This window comes from Oryctolagus cuniculus, chromosome 4, assembly GCF_051225735.1.
Source record: "Oryctolagus cuniculus isolate XC-2025 breed Fujian yellow rabbit chromosome 4, ASM5122573v1, whole genome shotgun sequence".
In the NCBI taxonomy this organism is placed as follows: Eukaryota; Metazoa; Chordata; class Mammalia; order Lagomorpha; family Leporidae; genus Oryctolagus; species Oryctolagus cuniculus.
The window spans coordinates 168,978,852-168,999,375 of NC_142870.1; the positions used below are offsets into that span (position 1 = coordinate 168,978,852).

The 20,524-nt window shown below is 54.9% G+C and overlaps 1 protein-coding gene across 4 annotated transcripts in view; it reads left to right on the forward strand.

The window, feature by feature from the left end:
* The first annotated feature begins 4,357 nt into the window (after window positions 1–4,357).
* Window positions 4,358–20,524, forward strand: part of CMTM7 (CKLF like MARVEL transmembrane domain containing 7) — a 45,150-nt gene continuing 28,983 nt past the window's right edge. For all 4 annotated transcript variants that reach the window (XM_051818532.3, XM_089331241.1, XM_089331235.1 and 1 more), the window contains exon 1: window positions 4,358–4,545. In XM_051818532.3, coding sequence (XP_051674492.1) covers window positions 4,387–4,545 — 159 coding nt within the window. In that variant the 5' untranslated portion in view covers window positions 4,358–4,386. The remainder of the gene's footprint in view (window positions 4,546–20,524) is intronic.

Consider the following 20,524-nt stretch of genomic DNA (forward strand, 5'->3'; position numbering starts at 1 on the left):
ACCTAAGTTCATTTAATCCTCACGGGAGGTGTGGGCAGTGGTGTCTTCCAGTGATGGTCACAACAGTAATCAGAACGCAGCTTCCTAACGAAATGGTGGAGTTGATTCCAGCACCCCTGGAATGCTGGGAAGGCCCCGCAAAATGCAGGGGAAGCGGTGATGTTCCAGCTGCAGGCACAGCTCTGAGCTCTCCCGGCAGCTTTCTCTTGCAAACTCCCTGGAGCATTCCCCCTGCAGGGCTCCCTCTCCAAGCCCAGCCACCGCACTCTGAGAGCCCAACCCACATAGAGAAGCACGTTCCGGCCCTCGGGTTGACAGCCGTCTGGGAGCTCTAACCCAAATGAGCCTTGGAGGAGTCTCGCCCAGCTCCTATCTGACTGCCACAGCAGGAGAGGTGCCGAGAGAAAACCGCCCAGCTGAGCACAGCCACATCAGAGCCATGAGAGAGGATACATTATTTTATTTATTTGAAAGGCAGAGTTAAGAGAGAGACAGAATGCTTCCATCTGCTGGTTCACTCCCCAAACAACCAGGGTTGCACTAGGCCAAAGCCAGGAGCCAGGAGCTTCTTCCAGGTCTCCCATGTGGGTGCAGGGGCCCAAGGACTTGAGCCATCTTCTACTGCTTTCCCAGCTGCATTAGCAGAGAGCTGGTTTGGAAGTGGAGCAGCCAGGACTCAAACTGGTGCTCATATGGGATGCTGGAGACACAGGCCATGGCTTAACCCACTGTACCGCAGTGTCAGCCACAGGATACATTATCTGTATTTTTGTAAAAAAGATTTATTTATTTGAAAGAGTTATGGGGGTTAGGGAGAGATACAGATACAGAGAGAGATCTTCCATTCACTAATTCACTCCCTAGATGATCACAATGGCTGGGCTGGGCCAGGGCAAGCCAGGAACCAGGAGCTTCTTCCAGATCTCCCAAGTGGGTGGCCGGAGCCCAAGCACTTGGGCCATCCTCCGCTGCTTTTCTCAGGCCATCAGCAGGGAGCTGGATCGGAAGTGGAGCAGCTGGGACTCAAACTGGGATGCCAGCGATGCGGTCAGTGGCTTTACCCACTATGCCACAGCGCCAGCCCCCGGATACAGTATTTGAAGCCACAAGCCTTTGCAGTGGTCTCATAGCAGCTCAGGGTAACTGGGTCAGGAGGTGGACGTATTAGTTTTCATCCTCACTTGCTGATGGGAAACGGCGTCTCAGAGCAGGTTAGAAAGTTCCCAGCTTCATCACGCTGGTGGGTGCTGGGGTCGGGATGTGAACCCAAGGCTGACTGCAGAGTTGCCAGCTGTACTTTCTTCCCTGGGTGCATTCCCAGTCTGGAAGACACACGGCTGAGGCTGACGTGGGGTGTGCCGTTCACTTCCAGGAGCGCACTCGGGAGGGAGGGAGCCCACCCACGTCCGGCAGGTGGTCTTGCCCCCTCTGCAGCCTCAGCCAGCACCGGCCTCTGCTGTGCCTCACACTCAAATCTGCATGAACTTCGTGCCCTCTGCTGTGTCAGCCTCTCAACTCTCATCTGGAACTCTGACCTGCACCCACCAAAGGCTGGGTAACTTCTTCCTTCAGTGTGTGGGCAAGATGGCACCTCCTCCAGGAAACCCGCCCGGACTTCCCTGCCACACACCCGACAGGGTGACCTGTCCCAGTCTGCTTCCTCCCCCCCGACAGGTCTGGCACCCAGTAAATTCGTGGGTGCTTAATGAATGATGGTTGGGGGCTGGTGTTGTGGTGTAGAGGGGTAAGCTGCTCCTTGGGGTGCCCACATCTTGGATCAGAGTGCCTGGTTCAACTCACGGCTCCTCCACTTCTGATCTGGCTCCCTGCTAATGCAGCCTGGGAGGCAGCAGGGGATGGTCAAGTCGCTGGGCCCTTGCCACCCATGTGGGAGATCCAGATGGCGTTCTAGGCTTTGGCCTGGCCCAGCTTTGGCTGTTGTAGGCCAGAGGAGTGACGAGGCAGATGGACGATCTCTGTCTCTTTGTCACTCGGCCTTTCAAGTAGACGGAAATAAACAAACTTAGAAACAAAAAAAGGGGCCGCGCTGGCCTGAAGCCCCAGCATCCCATATGGGCACTGGTTCTAGTCCCAGCTGCTCCTCTTCCAATCCAGCTCTCTGCTTATGGTCTGGGAAAGCAGCAGAATTTGACCCAAGTGCTTGGGCTTCTGCACCCGCCTGGGAGACCTGGACCAAGAAACTCCTGGCTCCTGGCTTCGGATCAGCGCAGCTCTGGCCATTGTGGCCATCTGGGGAGTGAACCAGCAGATGGAAGACCTCTCTCTCTCTCTCTCTCTCTCTCTCTCTCTCTCAGCCTCTCTGTAAGTCTGTCCTTCAAATAAATAAAATAAATCTTTAAAAAAAAATTCTGGTGCCATAGGGGGTTGATCGTTGCGCCAAGAAGGCTCCCCAGAGGCACTGACGCTGCAGCTGGACTTCATGGAATTGGTGGGAGTTTCCTAGCTCTTGGCCAGGGTCAGAAACGCATCAGAATCACCTGTGCCGGCCCCACCAGGCACCCTGAGTCAGGCCTTGCAGGGCAGGGCTCAGCCACCTACAGGTGCCAGGGGTTCACAGGTGATTCTCATTTGCAAATCACAGCATGGAACAGAGAAAAACAAGAAAAATATTCAGTGCCGGCGACATCAGGGCCCAAGAAAAGAATGTGTTGGGGAAGGAGCCCTAGGCAGGATGACATTGTCATGATAACAGCCCACTGCCACCACCACCATCATCATCGTCATGGGGGCATCACCACCAGTGTCAGCCCCAGTTCTCAGTTCTCTGTGTGAAGCAAGAAGCCTAAAACTGCAGTGGGCTTGTGTCTGCAGCCGAGCCCCCAGCCTCTCTCCTTGTGTCCCCCCATACACCAGCTTCACCATACCACTAATTCCCAAAACCCGTGCGCTGTGGCTTACTTACTTATTTAAGAGGCAGAGAGAGAGGTACAATGCCAGCACCACACCAGAGCCAGCAACACCACGGCGCACCCACATGTCAGTCCCCTTGGGCATTATTCCTGCTGTGCACAGAGAGGCACAGAGCTGCCAGGGGGCTGTGTCTAAAGACAAGGCAGATGTTGCAGGCAGGTCTAGTGGGTGCCTTGGAAACTGTCAAGTGCACACAAGAGTAGGAAAAACCAGCATGACCAGCACCCCACTGTCTCAGCTGTGGGACACTCCACAGAGACACTGCTCCCCAAATCCGAGGGTGCATCAGAATCGCCAGGAGACACGGAAGACTGCATGGATGTCATCCACATTCTGGAATTACTCAGGTTTTGCCACAAAGAAAAATCTGGTGGCAGGACAGCGCTGGCATCAACAGGCTCACAAGGCAGATTTGTGATGTCTGGCCACGGGGACACGCTGTCCCGGGCAGGGGCGGGGGGGGGGGCACCTTGCCTCATTGGTAGTCCTCTGTGAGCGTGTTAAGATGCCCGCATCCCAGGGGTAGTGCGTGGGCTCTAGTCCCGGCTGCTCTCTCTCGTCCAGCTTCCTGCTAGTGCGGATTCCGGGAGGCAGCAGGCAATTGGGCTCACATGAGAGATCGCAACTGGGTTCCTGGCTGGCTCCCAGTCTGGGCCTGGCCCACCCCCTGCTGCAGGCATCTGGGGGGTGAAGCGGCCTTTGGGAACACGGTCTGTCTGTCTGCCTCTCTCTCTGTGTCTCTTATAAATAGAAGTGGTAATTTTTAAAAACCCAGATGGGTGACCACACAGTACATCACCGGTAGGTTCCAAGAGAAATAAACATTCGCTCACCCTAATAGGCAGAAGAGAAGAGAGAAGGACAAAGACACACACACACACACACAGGTGTCCATCAGCAGGTAAATGAAACTTCGCGTTTTCATGCAGTGGAATATTACTTAGCAATACAAAGGACACGACTACCCAGAGGCACCCCTTCACCTTCCCACCAGCCTGAATCTCAAAGAACTTACGCTGCCAGACACACATGGGAAATTCTACCCTGAGCACAGGAAATTCTCAGGGGCTGCAGGGCGCAGGGGTCTCCGGGTGGGGGGGCCGACGGGGCACGGCGTGGGGGATGGGGGGCGGGCAGGCGGACCCCGACTGGACACTCGAGCAGGGATCCGGGCGTGCCGCGTCGGGCCGTGAGCTGCGCGGGTCAGCGACCCGGGGCGAGGTCCTGGAGCACGCAGCCGCTTCCACACTGAGCTCGGGGGCGCACAGCCCGCCTGGGCCCGGGAGCCCCCTCCCTGCCCGAGGTCCAGCCCGCGCCGCCTCCCGGAGGGGGCGGAGGAGCCGGGCGCCCCGCCCTCCCCGGCCTCGGCCCGAGCCCGCCCCGCCCAGACCCGCCCCTGCTTATCGGGCCCGGGGGCCGCGGCCGGGGAGGCGGCCGGCGCGCTGGGGCCGCGGGATGTCGCACGGAGCCGGGCTCGTCCGCACCACGTGCAGCAGCGGCAGCGCGCTCGGACCCCGGGCCGGCGCGGGCCATCTGGGCGCCGGGCCCTCGGACCGGCTGCTGGACGAGGGCTACCCGCGCACGCACACGGCCCTGCTCAAAGTGGCGCAGATGGTGAGCGAGGCGGGGGTCCCCGGAGGGGCCGGGGAGGGCGCGGCCGGGACCCCCCACACCCCACCCTCCCCAGCGTCTCCCTCCCGCCGGCTTCGACGGAGACCCCCTTCCCAGGGGGCGGCCGCGGGGCCCGACGCGCCTGCTGGCCCGAACCGCCGGCCAAAGTTCCCTTTCGTCGTCTTCCTCTTCTCGCGGCCGCCTCGAACCCGAGCCGGGGGCGGAGGAGTCGCTCCGCGGCGGCGCTGAGACGGCGAAACCGGCCGCCCCCGGTCCCCGGTGCGCGGAGCTTCCCGTCCCGGGCGCGGGGACTCCCCCGGGAGGTTTGCGTCCCGCCCCGCCGCGGGCCGGCGGTCGCGGTCACCTGTGCTGTCGGACCCCAGGAGCGGGCCCGGGGCTGGAGGTGCCCCTGGAGGCTGGGGACAGCCAGCCGGCAGGATTGGGGGCGCCCGTGCCCTGGTTCGGGGAGGGGGTTCCCCTGGAGCAGGGCAGGATGTGAATGTGACCCACAGCGGCGCGCAGGGCCCCCCCCCCCCCCCCCCGCCAGCCTGGACGGATGGTGCCCGGCCTGGCCTCTTGCTGCCCCCTCCCATTTTACTCTCCTTAAGCAGTTTTTCGTCTTCGACACCTTTTCCATTTGCACAGTGTGTTTTGAAACTGGGCTGGGCCAGGCTGTTAGTTTCCATCCACTGTAATGTTTGCCACAAGGACGGAGGAAGAAGGAGTGGTCTTTCTGCAGAGGGGCGAGGGCTGAGCCGTGTGGGGAGGGCGCAGGGTCGCAGGCAGGCCCGCGAGCGGCCCAGGGGGACTGGCCCCAGGGGCCGCCTGGTGTCCACAGTGTGAGTCCAGACGCAGAGTGGAGGCAGGAGGGGCTCTCGTGTTGTGCTTGGGTCAGAGCAGAAGGGCAGGGGGGCTGCATGGACCACCAGCTAGGACCGTCTGGGGAGGAGCTGAGCCTTGGTTGGCCCTGGCTTAGGAGACCAGGGAGGGGAGCAGCAGGGATGGGCGGGTGAGACAGGCGGCACCAGGGCACAGGAAGTGCTGAGTTGCGTGCGCAGAGGCCGGGATCCGGGGCCTCCGTCTGCTTTCCATGAGTCTGGTGGCCCAAGGTACTGCTGCACATCCATTTCTGACCTGAAACCCTCCACCAGCCGCCCCCCACCCCCCCACCCCCCAAGCTGTGACCGGTCGGTGGCCCTGGTGCCAGGTTGCAGGACACAATGGCAGGGCCTCAGAAGGCAGAGAACAAAGGCCCCAAGAATCCCTTTATCTGACTGCTGCCTCCCTGCGTGTGCCAGGGGAACCGGCCACCTGCCCTGGAGGGTGCCAGGCTGGTTGGCGGGGACCCCCTGGGGTGGAGCGGCCCTCACCGGGGTGGGGGGACACTTTCTTGGCTGGGCACCTGCCTGGGCATTTGCTGTTCCCTGGTCTTTGCCGAGAAGTGCCGTGGGGGAAGGCAGAAGCAGCTGGAAGAGCGCCATCCTCTGGACGCCCCCAGCATCTCTCACCTTGACCATGCCGATCCTTGTGTCCTTGGCTCCCCAGGGAGTGTTTAGCCAACAGACCTGTCCAAAGAAATTCTGAGGCTCTTCCTCCCTCCACCTAGGTCTGTTCTGCTGCGTCTTCCGCTACTAGAAAAAAAATAGGAAGAAAGTCGTGTCTCAGGGGCACTGGCTTGTGACTTGTCCTTTTTCCAGGTGTAATTCTTTTTAAGTTAAAATTTTTTTTTTGTTTGTATTTATCTGCAAGGCGCTGGTTCACTCTCCAGAAGCCCTCAACAGCCAGGACTGGGCCTGGAACTCAGCCTGGGTCTCCCACGTGGGTGGGTGCAGGGGCCCAGCTACCTGAGCCGCCCCCTGCTACTTCCCAGAGCAGGCATTAGCAGGAAGCTGGGAGTGGGAGCAGAGCCGGGGCTGGAACCAGGGCGCTCCGATATGGGATGCGGGCATCATAGGTGGTGTAAAACGCCGACGCTCCCCTGCCCCCACCAATGGAGCGTTGATTCTCACAGTCCTGTGGCAAAGATGGCTTCGTTTCTTTGGTCTTTTTTAAGATTTTTTTTTTTTTTTATTTGAGAGGTAGAGATACAGACAATGAGAAGGAGAGACAGAGAGAAAGGTCCTCCTGGTTCACTCCCCAGACAGCCATGATGGCCAGAGCTGAGCTGATCCGAAGCCAGGAGCTTCTTCCGGGTTTCCCACATGGGTGCAGGGGCCCAAGGACTTGGGCCATCTTCTGCTGCTTTCCCAGGCCACAGCAGAGAGCTGGATTGGAAGTGGAGCAGCCAGGACTCACATCAGTGTTCCTGTGTTGGAAGCTGGCGTCACAGGTGGCCCTTAACCCACTGCGCCATGGCGTCAGCCCCAGGAACCTTTTTATTATAGCTGTATTTTTGGAGCCTGTCAGTTGTTCTTGATAATGACTTAGGAATTGCATACCATGTCACCTGTGGGTCGTTAAGAGCCCCGTGGAGCAGCATGGTGGACAGAGAGGAAGCTGGCTGGAAGGGGGTGAGGTCACCCATCTCCCTGAAGGCCTTGTTTCCCCTTAACTCTGAACTCTGGGCCCGTTGTGTTTTGTTAATAGATCCAGGGGCGTCAAAGCCGCAGTGAGCGACGCCTCACACCCACGAAGACAGCCATAGTAGAAAAGACAGAAACTAGCGAGAAGCTGGGAGGAGGAGACTCTGGGGCCGGGGTGCCCTGCCGATGGCCGTGTAAAACAGGTCGGCCACTTGGGGGATGTGCAGGTCCCCTGAGGTTCCTAGCTCTGCCCGAGACGGGTGACAGCGTTCAAGTACGTTCACGTGAAGGCTCACGCGGCTGCCCGGCCCCACTGGTCTGACACGTCCGGGACAGGCAGCATTGCAGGCGTGGTGGCCGGCTGCTGGTGCATGGTCCGGGAGGAGCCACTTCAAGTAGGCAGTTGGTGTGGCCTGCGAATTATGTATTGGCCATTACAAGGAAAGAGATGTAAGGAAGGGCAGGATGGGCCCATGCAGCCACCGGGGTGGGGCGCCAAGGCTACCCCGCAGGCATTCATGCCCCTCTTGCCCCTGCCGCGGCCACTGGCGGGGGAAGGAGTGTCCACACAGCCTCCCAGAGGCCGGGCTGAAGGGCCAGGGTCCTGGTGTTGTCACCTGGCGTGCGGGGGCCGGAAGGGGCAGCTGTGGCAGGAGGGGGACCCCAGGACGGGGCGTGTGGCCTCCCCGGTGCTTGTCGTCCGTCCGTGCCATCCATCCATCAGTGAGTGCGCGGACCCCGAGGGCCGTGCCAAGGCTCTTGCTCTCCCAAAGCCATGGCTCAGCCAAAGGGCAGACAGGCAGCAGCGCTGGCTGCCAGGAGGGCCGGGGTTCTGCAGCCTCACCACGAGGACACAGGTCAGAGGGGAAGCAGAGGCCGCTGCTGAGTTGCAGCGTGACAGATGAGTGTGTGTGGTGCTGTGGACAAGGCAGCCCCTGCCCTCGTCATAGGGGAGACACCCGCTCATCGGATGGCTGTGAACCTGTGATCAGAAGCCAGACGGGTGTGGCCTTGCTGGGAGGCCAGGAAGGGCCCTTCTGAGGATGGCCACTTGATGTCCCCGGACGCAGCCTGCTGAGTCTGGAGGAGGGGGCAGAGTGGGTGAGTCTGGGTGAGTGTGCAGGGTGAGGACATGACCCCTGTCGTAGGGGAACCAAGGAAGCATGGTGGAGTGTCAACCCAGCAGCGCGGTATTGACAACCAGAGGCTATACTGCCCCCTAGGGGTCATCTGGGAACTTGGTGGAAACCGTGGGTGGTGTTGGGGATGAGGGTCGGGCTGTAGGTGCGCTTGGTTCGTTTCAGGACAAGGCTTCATCTGCTGGTAGGAAGCCTTGTCTGAAATGAGACTGAAGGCACCCATGCAGGCTGGAGGCACTGGGTGTCGGGGGGGGGGGGGGCGGTACACTGTGCTTCCTGGCAGCAAGGTGGTCCTACAGACCATGCAGGCCTCCGGGGGCCATTCTGGACTTCCCTTTGGGAATTCACAGCCCAGGCACCAAATGGATTAGACTGTGGAGCAGCCAGGACTTGAACCGGTGCTCTGGCAGGAGATGCCAGCATCGCAGGCAGTGGCTTAAGCCTCTGCATCACAAGGATGGCCCACTGGGTTTTCTTTCTGGTAGCAAAAGAAATACTTCTTCCACGTTGAAACTTTGGGGGACACAAACGAGAAAATAAACTCCACTATTTCTTCTCCCCAGGGGCAATGCTTAGAGTAACACGTTATATAGTATTTTAGAGGAGACTTCTAATTTAGGTGTTTTAAAAACAAAATGATGCTGCACGCATTCCGTGGGTGTTCTCCTGCACAAGTACTTTCTCACGCCAGTGTTCCTCTGTGGCGTGGCCTCTAGTGGCGTGGCCGTGGCTGGTGGAGGCGCCGTGGGTTCTGTGGCCGGCTGCCCTCATTGTGGCTCTGGGAGTTATCAGTTCTGCCCGTGTGCACACAAGGCTGGAATGAGCCTCCTGGCAGAGCTGTCCCTGATCCGTCCACGGGAGAAATGGCCTTGGCCCTGCAGAGAGAGGAACGGAAGCCTTGCCCTTCCCTAGGGGGCAGGCGCCTAGTGGCCGTCCAGCAACGAGTGGATGTCCCCTGATGGTCCAGGGATTGCAAGGCACCGACTTCTGCGTTGTCATGGTGTTTTTGGCATCCGATGGTTGGGAGAAGGAATGACGGCAAAGATGGGCTGGAAGATCAGTCGTGCACTCAGATGTGGGCACAGCATCTGCGGGCGCTGGACGGTTGGTGGCACCACGCACGGGGAGGCCCTCATCCAGCCAGGCTGCCCAGCAGAAAGACTTTGTGGCACTTGGAAGAGTCGCCCCCAGAGCACCCCAGATCACCACCTGCTGCCGTATGGCCAGCACTGGCCAGAAGTACCCCAGCTGGCAGGGTCCCTGGGCTGCACGGTCAGGGCGGAGGGTGTGGGGTGCAGAGTGACTCTGGGGAATGGGCCCGGGCCCCCCTGCGAGACACCCCTGGGCCTCTCTGGGGACGCACCCTCGATGGGGCTGCACATTTACCGAAACGCTTGTCTCCCATGGCCTCCTCCCTTCTCCCCTCCTCCCTGCCCTGGTGCTTCCTGTACGGCTCAGGACATCCATCTGTTTCCTCCCTGCGCCTGCCCCATCACCCAGCTGCCGCCTGGGCGTCCCCTCCCACCCACTGCCTGCCGTCTGCCTGGCCCTCTTTGGGCCTGCTGGTTTGCTGTCTCGCTGCTCCCTCCCTGGCCTCCCAGCCTGGTTCAGCAGGCACCTGGGTCAGCCCAGCACCTCATAGCACCGCCTCCCGCCCCAACACCCTGCCTCCCGCAGCAGACAGGCACCTGGCATAGGTTTAAATCTACGAGGCAGCGTCATGGCTCTCCCACAGCCCGGGGACTTCTCCCTCCTGCGGCTTCCGTGGGCGCCTGGAGAAGTTCATGGAAAATGGAATTAAAAGATAAGTTTATTTTGGTGTAAAAATTAAAAATTTTTTTTTATCTTTTTGTACTTATTTACGAGGCTGATGTTGTATACAGTGGGTGAAGCCATGCTTGTCAGTCCAGCATCCCACGTGGGAGTCGTCCCTGGAGCTGGTGCTGTGGCGGAGCGGGGAGAGCCGTCCCACATCAGCGAGGCTGTTGGAGTCCAGGCTGCTCCAGGCTCATAACCCATCATCTAGACAAGGATTCCAATCCAGCTCCCTGCTGATGGGCCTGGGAAAGCAGCGCACGATGGCCTGAGAGCTGGAGCCCCTACCATCCATGTGGGAGACTTGGATGGAGCTCCAGGCTCCTGGCTTCTGCCTGGCCCAGCCCCAGTCATTGTGGCCATTTGGGGACTGGACCAGCAGATGGACGATCTGTGTCTCTTCGCCTTTCCCTGTCTCTCTGTAACTGTAAGCCTCAGGGAGCAGCTGTGCTCTGTGTACCGCCTCCCCTCCGTCCCCAGACGGGAGCATCCGTACTCTGCCCGTCTGGACCTCTGTTGCTCGACTCCGCGTCCTGGAGGTGACTCCGCATTCTCTCCGAAAGCGTCCTCACTCTGCTGCCAGCCGCGTTGTGCTGTGCAGGGTTTCCCTGTCTTCTGTTCTCTGCGGTGGTGGGGCCACAGTCCTCTTCTAGATGATGGGTTATGAGCCTGGCAGAAGGAGAGAGTCCTCAAAGTAGGGATCCTGGACCAGGGGTGGCACACTCTCCGGCATTTTGCATCCAGCCTGACACAGGTTCTCGAACACCACCCTGTGGTCCTCTCCCAGGGGGTCCCAGGGGTCTTTGTGTGCATTGTCATTGAGGAGGACTCTAGCTAGTGTTCGGAGTTCTGCAGCCGTAGGACCACAGGAACTTTGAGAGTGGGAATCATAGAGCCTGCTTTATGGTGCTGTCAGTTAGGCCACCTGCCATGCCAGCATCCCACACTGAAGCGCTGGTTAGAGCCCCAGCTGCTCTGCTTCCAGTCTAGCTCCCTGCTCGTGCACCTGGGAAAGCAGCGGAGGCTGGCTCAAAGGCTTGGGCCCCTGCACCCACATGGGAGACCTAGATGGAGGTCTAGGTTCCTGGCTTTGGCCTGGCCCAGCACTGGCCATTGTGGCCATCTGGGGAGTAAGCCAGCAGATGGAAGACCTCTCTCTCTCTCTCTCTCTCTCTCTCTCTCTCTCTCTCTCTCTGACTCTGTCTTTCAAATAAATAAATCTTTGGAGGAAAAAAAAACAGGATCGGGAAAACCTAGAGAACAAGAAGCCCTGTTCGTCCAGCATTTTCTTAGCCCCTTCCTGGGGAGTGAAGGCAGCTTCGCAAGGTACAGAGCTGGCAGGGAGCCTGGAGCAGCCGGGGCACGCGGTGAGCAGAGCCAGCCAGGCAGGGCTGCTCCCTGTGAACAAGCTGCCCCAGGAGGTGTCCCGGAAGAGGACTGAGGCGAGCCCGGCACTCCGAGGGCGCCCTGAGGTCTGATGCTTTGTCTCTCAGTTCCATGTGCTTTTGCTGTCCGTATTTATAGGTAAGGCTACCTGGGACGGAGCTCTGTGTCCCCCTACCCCGGGCCCTGTGGTGGTCGGCCTCCCACCACGTCCGTCACACCGTTTTCTACTTACGTGTGTGTGGTACTTTCCCGGAAGCGTGTGAGAGGGGGCTGCAGGCCCACGCCCCTTTATTCTCGGATACTTCAGTGTGTGTTTCCTAAGCTGCAGGGCCTCGGGGCTTCTCCTACGTGGCTGCAGTACGGGGACCAGCGTCAGGAAGTGACACACATCGCTGACAACCCCACCCAGCCCCTTTCTGTGGCCTGGGGCCTACCCTCCATCTCGTGGTGCTTCTGTTGTCTGGTCACCAGGATCCTTGGGGCCAGAAGAGCTGCTCCTGCTCCATCCTTCGCGACTTTGACCTTGGTGCTCGTGGAGGGCCCAGGACAGAGCACTGGACATTAGAGTCAGCATGAGGGCCCCACTGATTCTCAGCTTTGTGGTAGCGAGAGTGATTTGTTTCACTTAATTGAAAGGCAGAGCAAGGGAGTGGGGAAGAGGCACCTCCCGTCTGCTGGGTCACTCTCCGAATGCCTGTGGTGGCTGAGCCGAAGCCTGGAGCCGAGACTGCAGTCCAGGTCTCCCATGTGAGTGGCAGAGCTAAGTAACTGAGACATCACGGGTGCCTCTTGGGGTCTGCGTTAGCGGGAAGCTGGAGTCAGGAGCCGGGGCCAGGTTTTAAACCCAGGCACTTGATATGGGATGCAGGTACCTTAACTTGTTTGTTGTTGTTGTTGTTTGTGTGTGTGTATGTTTTAAGGATTTTATTTGTCTATTTTTTTTTTTTTTTTTTTTTTATTTTTTTTTAAACTTTTATTTAATGAATATAAATTTCCAAAGTACAGCTTATGGATTACAATGGCTTGCCCCCCATAACGTCCCTCCCACCCGCAACCCTTCCCTTTCCCACTCCCTTTCCCCTTCCATTCACATCAAGATTCATTTTCGATTCTCTTTATGTACAGAAGATCAGTTTAGCATACATTAAGTAAAGATTTCAACAGTTTACTCCCACACAGAAACATAAAGTGAAAAATACTATTTGAGTACTAGTTATAGCATTAAATCTCAATGTACAACCCACTAAGGACAAAGATCCTACATGAGGAGTAAGTACACAGTGACTCCTGTTGTTGACTTAACAAATTAACACTCTTGTTTATGGCATCAGTAATCACCCTAGGCTCTTGTCATGAGTTTCCAAGGCTATGGAAGCCCCCTGAGTTCACTGACTCTGATCATATTTAGACAAGGCCATGGTCAAAGTGGAAGTTCTCTCCTCCCTTCAGAGAAAGGTACCTCCTTCTTTGATGACCCGTTCTTTCCACTGGGATCTCACTCGTGGAGATCTTTCATTTTTTTTCCCCAGAGTGTCTTGGCTTTCCATGCCTGAAATACTCTCATGGGCTTTTCAGCTTGATCCGCATGCCTTAAGGGCTGATTCTGAGGCCAGAGTGCTGTTTAGGACATCTGCCATTCTATGGGTCTGCTGTGTATCTCACTTCCCATGTTGGATCATTCTCTCCATTTTTGATTCTATCAGCTAGTATTTGCAGACACTATTCTTGTTTATGTGATCCCTTTGGTTCTTAGTCCTATCATTATGATCAATTGTGCACAGAAATTGATCACTGGGACTAGTGAGATGGCATTGGTACATGCCACCTTGATGGGATTGAATTGGAATCTCCTGGTATGTTTCTAACTCTACCGTTTGAGGTAAGTCAGCTTGAGCATGTCCCGAATTGCACATCTCTTCTAATGAAGAACTGGATTAAGGATTCCTCTGGTTGCCTTTAGAAATCTCTTTTTTTTTTAATAATAGGTAAAATCCAACAATTTTATGTAGTACAAGCAAGTGGTATTTATCCCACGTAAGCAAGGCTGTCAGCATTTTAAAAAATCAATAAATTGGACATACTACACAAACTGCAAAAATGTTAAATGATTACATCAACTTTTGTAGAAGATATTTGGCATAAAAAAACTGAGCAAACAAGAAACAGAAGAGAAATTCCTCATCTAGATAAAGAATATCTACCAAAACCAGCTTTAATAGTGAAATTGGACAGTTTTCCCTTAAGTTGGGGAAAGGGGGAAGTGTCTTTTTCTCACCACTACTTTTCAATATTATGGTGGAATTACTAGACAGTGCAGTAACACAAAGAAAGGATACAAAATGCATACATATTGGGAAGGAAGACATAAAACTGCTAGCAAATGTCATTATTGCATGTATAGAAAATTCAAAAGTACATCATAAGTACCCCTGGAACAATGTTAGTGTAGCAAAGTGGCGAATTACATGTACAATTTGATTGTTGTTCCATGTATGGGTAAGAGCTAGGATTTGAAATTTGAAAACAAAATTAAGCATCATTTAAAATTGCATCAGGTTAAATAGCAAATCCCAATCGGTGTTTTTTAACTGGACAGTTCAGGCCATTAACGTTCAATGTGACTAATGAAAAGTGGTAACTTTGCCCTGCCATTTGCCAAAGATAAGTTCTAATATATGCTTTGAATTCCCTGTGATCTTTTGCTGTGAGGTTTCCTTCCTTTATCTTCTTTCATACTGATGACCGTGTTTCTGTGTTTCTGTGTGTAACACATCTTTAAGCATCTGTTGCAGGGCTGGACGAGTGGCGACAAATTCTTTCAATTTCTGTTTGTTATGAAACGTCTTTATTTCACCTTCATTCACAAATGATAGCTTTGCAGGATATAATATTCTGGGCTGGCAGTTTTTCTCTCTTAGTACCTGGGCTATATCTCGCCATTCCCTTCTAGCTTGTAGAGTTTCTGATGAGAAGTCAGCAGTGAGTCTGATTGGCGATCCTCTGAAAGTAATCTGACGTTTCTCTCTTGCACATTTTAGGATCTTTTCTTTATGTTTCACTGTGGAGAGTTTAATTACAACGTGTCGTGGTGAGGATCTCTTTTGGTCGTGTTTATTAGGGGTTCTGTGAGCTTCCTGTACTAGGATTTCTCTGTCCTTCTCCAAACCTGGGAAATTTTCTGCTAATATCTCACTAAAAAGGCCTTCTAATCCGTTCTCCCTCTCCATGCCTTCAGGAACTCCTAGAACCCGAATGTTGGGTTTTTTAATAGTATCCTGAAGATTCCTGACAATATGTTTTAGATTTCTAATTTCCTCCTCTTTTCTTTGATCTGACTGTATCCTTTCCTGTTCTCTCTCTTCTAAGTCCGATATTCTCTCTTCTGCTTCACCCATTCTGTTTGTAAGGCTCTCTATTGTGTTTTTCATTTGATCTATTGAATTCTTCACTTCAGTCACTATCACAGTTTCCTGTTGTACTAATTGTTTCGTTTCATTTTGATTCCTCCTTAATATTTCATTTTCATGAGAGAGATTTTCTATCTTGTCCATTAAGGCTTTATGTAGTTCAAGAATTTGTTTTTGAGAACTTCTTAATGTTCTTATCAATTTTTTGAGATCTGCTTCTTGCATTTCTTCTATGTCATCATCTTCATAATCTTGAATTGGGGTGTCTTTTTCATTTGAGGGCGTCATGGTGACTTCCTTGTTTTTATTACCTTGGTTTTTGCGTTTGTTATTTGGCATATTGGAGATATTTGGTTTCTTCACTGTGGTGCTTTTTCTTGTTATACTATGACTCTAGATTAAGTGGACTATCTGTTTTTGATGGAGCCTTAGGGCTTGAGATGGGTGTGGCCTGAGAGCTCTGTTTGGTGTCCCAAAGGTGACACTCCCAGGTTAGGAATGGTAAATCTCTCTCTCTCTCTCTTTCTTTTTTTGATTCAAAAGGGAAGTAATTCCGCACAGCTGAACGAAGTTGGAGGTAGTTAGCAGGCAAATGATATACCCACAGGAGCCAGAGATTGGAAGCTCTTTCCCAAGGACCACACAGGGAATCTGTTTGGCCCTCAGAGTGGGTTCAAATTCTCCTTCAGTCTCCCACTGGGTTGCCAAAGTTACGGAATTGTAGCGTCTCTGGAGAGTACTCAGGTGAATTCCGTGAGTTCTCTCCCCCACCGTCTCTTTTTTCACAGTCTCAGTTCAGTAGCACCACAAATTTACTAGGTCCTAATCTCCTGTTAATTAGCCCCGCCCAGAGTCAGGGTTTTCTGCTAGGCTCAGGGCCAGTGCAGACCTGAGGTCGCTCTGCTTATGACGTATGTCCAAGATGGCGCCTGCTCTTTGTCTTGCTCGCCCTTGAGAGGTGAGCAGAGAGAGAGAAACCCGTGTCCGTATCAGTCACTTTTTTTTTTTTTTTCTCTCTCTCTCTAGCCTGGTGAACTTTTCCCCCACTGGGGTCGTTCCCTCCAGTCTCTCTCCGCTTGCCTGCCGGTGTCTCGGGCTATTGAGGTTCGGCTCACCTTGCGTTCCAGCGCTGGTGTGTTGAGTCTGCCGCTGGTGTCCCGAACTGTGGGCTCCCACGCTCTCCACACAGGTCCGCTGTGAATCACGCGTTCTGGAAGAGTTTCTTCTGCTGTTTCCTCCCCTACTCTTCCTTGAACCTGCAGTATCTCCACTTTTATTAAACTATCTCTCCCTGGACTATCAGTGTGCTCCCTTCCTATTCCGCCATCTTGCCTCTGATACCGGATTTTATTTGTCTATTTAAATGGTAGAGTTACAGAGAGAGAGAAAGGTCTTCCACCCACTGGTTCACTCCCTAAATGGTCTCAATGGCCAGATCTGTGCCAATCCGAAGCCAGGAGCCAGGAGCTTCTTCCAGGTCTTCCACATGGGTGCAGGGGCCCAAGGACTTGGGCCATCTTCTACTGCTTTCCCAGGTCATAGCAGAGAGCTGGATTGGAAGCGGAACAGCCAGGACTCGAACTGGTGCCTGTATGCAATGCTGGCCTGCAGACGGAGGCTTAGCCCACTGTGCCACGGCGCCAGTCAGTAACTGGTGTTTTGACCACAAGGCCAAGTGCTCTCGCCAGAGCGACTTTTTTAAGCTGCACGTGTGAGAGGGAACGTGCAGTACTGTTTTTCTGTGCCTGGCTCATCTCCCTTAGTGTAATGGCTTCAATTCCAGCAGTGTTGCTGTGAAGGTCGGGATTTCATTGTCTCGTGGCTGAGGCGGATTCGCACTGCAGTGAACCCCGTCTCACATTCCCCTCTCGTGCGCTGAGTTCATTTCCTTTGGACGTGCGTCCAGACGTGGGCCAGCTGGGTCACACGGTGATCCGCTTCCAGGGTTCTGAGACCCTCCACACCCTTCTCCCTGACAGCTGTACCGGGTAACCTCCCACCGCCCGTGGGTCAGGTTCCCTTTTCTGCACAACCTCACCAGCAATTTAACTTTGCCGTCTTTTTGGAGCAAGATAATAATCTCAGTGTGGTTTTGATTTGCGTTCCCCCAATGGCTAATGGCACTGAGCAATTTTCCATATATCTGATGGCCACTTGTGTCCTTGTGAGAAACGTCTGTTCATATTTTGCTTGTCTCTCTCTCTCTTTTTTTATTTGACAGGCAGAGTGAGAGAGAGAGACAGAGAGAAAGGTCTTCCTTCCTTTGGTTCACCCCCCAAATGGCCACTGTGGCCAGCGCACCGCGCTGATCTGAAGCCAGGAGCCAGGTGCTTCCTCCTGGTCTCCCATGCGGGTGCAGGGCCCAAGCACTTGGGCCACTGCCTTCCCGGGCCACAGCAGAGAGCTGGACTGGAAGACGAGCAGCCGGGACTAGAACCCGGTGCCCATATGGGATGCGGCGCCGCTGGTGGAGGATTAACCAAGTGAGCCACGGCGCCGGCCTTGCTTGTCTCTTATCAGGATCGTTAGGCTTTTTCGTTGCTGAGTTCTTGGCTCTGCTCATATTCCGAATGTTCATCCTGTGTCCTGTGGGGAACCCCCAGACAGAGCGACCCCTAGAGCTTTGCTAAACCTGCAAGTTCTGTCCGGGCTGCTGCCGCCTCTGCTTCCCCTTTAATTGAGTTGACAGCTCAATTAAACAGAGTCCTCACAGCGGGCAGACAGACAGGCGGCGGGAGGGATGAGAGCCGTGTCTGGGCTCAGCAGGGCTCGGGGCAGGGCAGCTCCTTTACGGCTAATGTAGGGCAGCCCCGGGAGCCCCTGAGCAGTGGCGTTTCTGTCTGGGGTGGGAGGCCACAGGAGCACCGTGCCAGAAGCGCTCAACGCTTGGATTTCCATTTGCGGCTCAAGTGCTCACCTTTGGTGTGGCCCCAGGCTGGGCCCTGGGCCGGCCCCAGGCTCCATTTCAAGTCGCTTGGCCAGCGGGTTCCCCATGCCTGTCCTGCCCCGGCCCTGTGCCAGCTGCGGCCCGTCCCGGGGCTGGAGGGGTGGGCACTGAGTCTTCCTCTCCGAAATCTGCTCTTTCGAAGCGTGTTTCGCACACGCTGCTGTCCTCTGTGCCGTCCGGGGGGTGAGCCACGCAGCCCGTCTGAGGATCCGTGAGAAAACCAAAAGCCACTGCGGCCGGCTCCCGAGCTGGCGTCTGGCTCCTGCTCTGAAAATTGTCCTAGACACTCCTGGTCCTGGTTCACCGGCCCCAGCGGCTCGGTCGATTTTTCTCCCTGGTGCTGGCACCTGTTCTGGAAGTTAGAGAGAGAGAGAGAGAGAGAGAGAGAGAGAGAGAGAGAGATGGAACTCTCGGCCATGGTTCAGGCCGAATCCAGGAGCTTAGAATTCAGTCTGGGTCTCCCATGTGAGTGGCAGGGACCCAACCACGTGAGCCATCGTTTGCTGCTGCCCAGGTGTCCATTAGCAGGAAGGTGGAACTTTGGGAGCTGGGCTGGGATTTGAACCCGGCCCTGCAGCGTGGGATGCGGGCATCTTAACTGGTGTCTCCACTGCTAGGCCAACTGCCTGCCGCTTGCCTCAGGCTGCAGTGCTGTGTGATACAGGCTCGCGTGAGGACGGCAGAGGCTACTCTGAAGGCTGCCGCTCGTCAGCAGCAAGGGGCAAAATGTGAGTCGTGGCACCGGCGCCGTGGCACAGCAGGTGAAGCTGGCACCTGCAACATCGGCATCCCGTATGGGCACCAGTTTGAACCCCGGCTGCTCCACTTCCCATCCTGCTCCCTTCTGTTGTACCTGGGAAAGCAGTGGAGGATGGCCCAAGTGCCTGGGCCCTGCACCCATGTGGAGACCTGGAAGAAGCTCCTGGCTTCAGATTGGCTCAACTCCAGCCGTTGTGGCCATTTGGGGAGTGAACCAGAGGATGGAAGACCTTGCTCTCTGTCTCTGTAACCCTGCCTTTCAAATAAACGGTCTAAATCTTTAAGTAAATTAAAGCAGCATTTATTAAAAAAAAAAAAAAAAAAGGCAGTGCAGTGAGGGTAGAGTGGGGGTGCTGAGCGTGAAGACGGTGGACAGATAACGGGGTCCTCTGGTTTGGGGCCAGACCACCCGGGGCAGGGAGCTGCAGGCAGAGGCCTGGTGCAGAGGAAGGGGAGGCCCAGGCAGAGGTGGGCAGGGTGTTCCGGAGCGGGGGACAGCCTGTGCGGGGGCCCAGAGGCCAGAGAGAGCGTCTGGGATCTCAGGCAGCTGCCACGTGTGCGTCAGGCAGTGATGGAGTTCGGAAGGGCTGTTAGCCACGCCAGGAAGTGGGCAGCAGCTCTGGTGGGCTTTGCCAACTTCCCCACCGTTGTGAATTTCAGTTCCTCACCACTGTCAGTTTCTGTTTCACCGAGACTCCTGGAGGGAGTCGTGCTGCAGCGAGGGTGTTTATTTGCCTGATTCTTCTGGCGTCTTCTGTGGCAGGATTTTATAGAGCTACCTTTTTTTTTTTTTTTTTTTTTGGACATCTTATGTTATTATGCAAGTATGCTGAGAGCAACATTAATACAATTAAGCCTATAAGTTATGGACAACCAGAGTTCACCCACGGGCCCACCATTCCGTATGTTCTACCAGGGTAGTGATTGGTTCTTGCTTGGGTGTACATGAAGCTAATAGAGCTATAATCCTACTGTTTACAGTCATGGATTCTGCTTCATTGCTGTGACGTGGCTGTATGCAACTGTATATAATGGAGAAATCATCTAAGTGCATATTCTTTAACTCACATCACCATTCCCTTAAACATTCTTTAAAATATTAATTTATTTGAGAGGCAGAGTTACAGTCAGGGACAGAGGATTTGCATGCTTTGGTTTACTTCCTAAATGGCTGCAGGGACCAGAGCTGAGCCGATCCGAAGGCAGGAGCTTCAAGTTTTAGTGCTGCATCTTCCAGGTCTCCCACGTGGGTGCAGGGGCCCAAACACTTAGGCCACCTTCCACTGCTTTCCCAGGCCACTAGCAGGGAGATGGATTGGGGTGGAGCAGCCGGAACTGGAACCAGCACCCATATGGGATGCTGGTGCCGCAGGCAGAGGCTTAACCTACCACGCCACAATGCCAGCCCCTTAAACATTTTTTTAATTTATTTTCATTTTCATTCTTTTAAAAGGTTTATTTATTTGAAGTCAGAGTTAGAGATCTTCCATCTGCTGGTTCACTCCCCAAATCGCTGCAAGGCTAGGCTGGAGCCAGGAGCTTCTTCTGGGTCTCCCATGTGGGTGCAGGGGCCCAAGCACTCCAGCTAGCTTCTGCTGCTTTCCCAGGTGCATTAGCAGAGAGCTGGATCAGAAGCAGAGCAGCCAGGACTCGAACCAGCGCCTGTTTGGGATGCTGGCATCTCAGGTACTGGCACTGGCCCCACCACTCATGTTTTCACCTCATACCATTGCCGCTGACAAATAGCAGCCAAGGAATAGCTTCTGCCCTCCTCACAGGTACCTACATCAAATACACCAGCAGTAAAACTTGAAGAACGTGGGTGGGTGTTTGGAATAGCAGTTAAGATACCAAGTGAGATGCCTGCATTTTTGCCACAAGGCTGGCCCCTTATCTTAGTTTTGAAAGGCATGGGGCCAGCGCCGTGGCATAGCGAGTAAAACCGCTGCCTGCAGTGCCAGCATCCCATATGGGCACCAGTTCAAGTCCCGGCTGCTCCACTTCCGA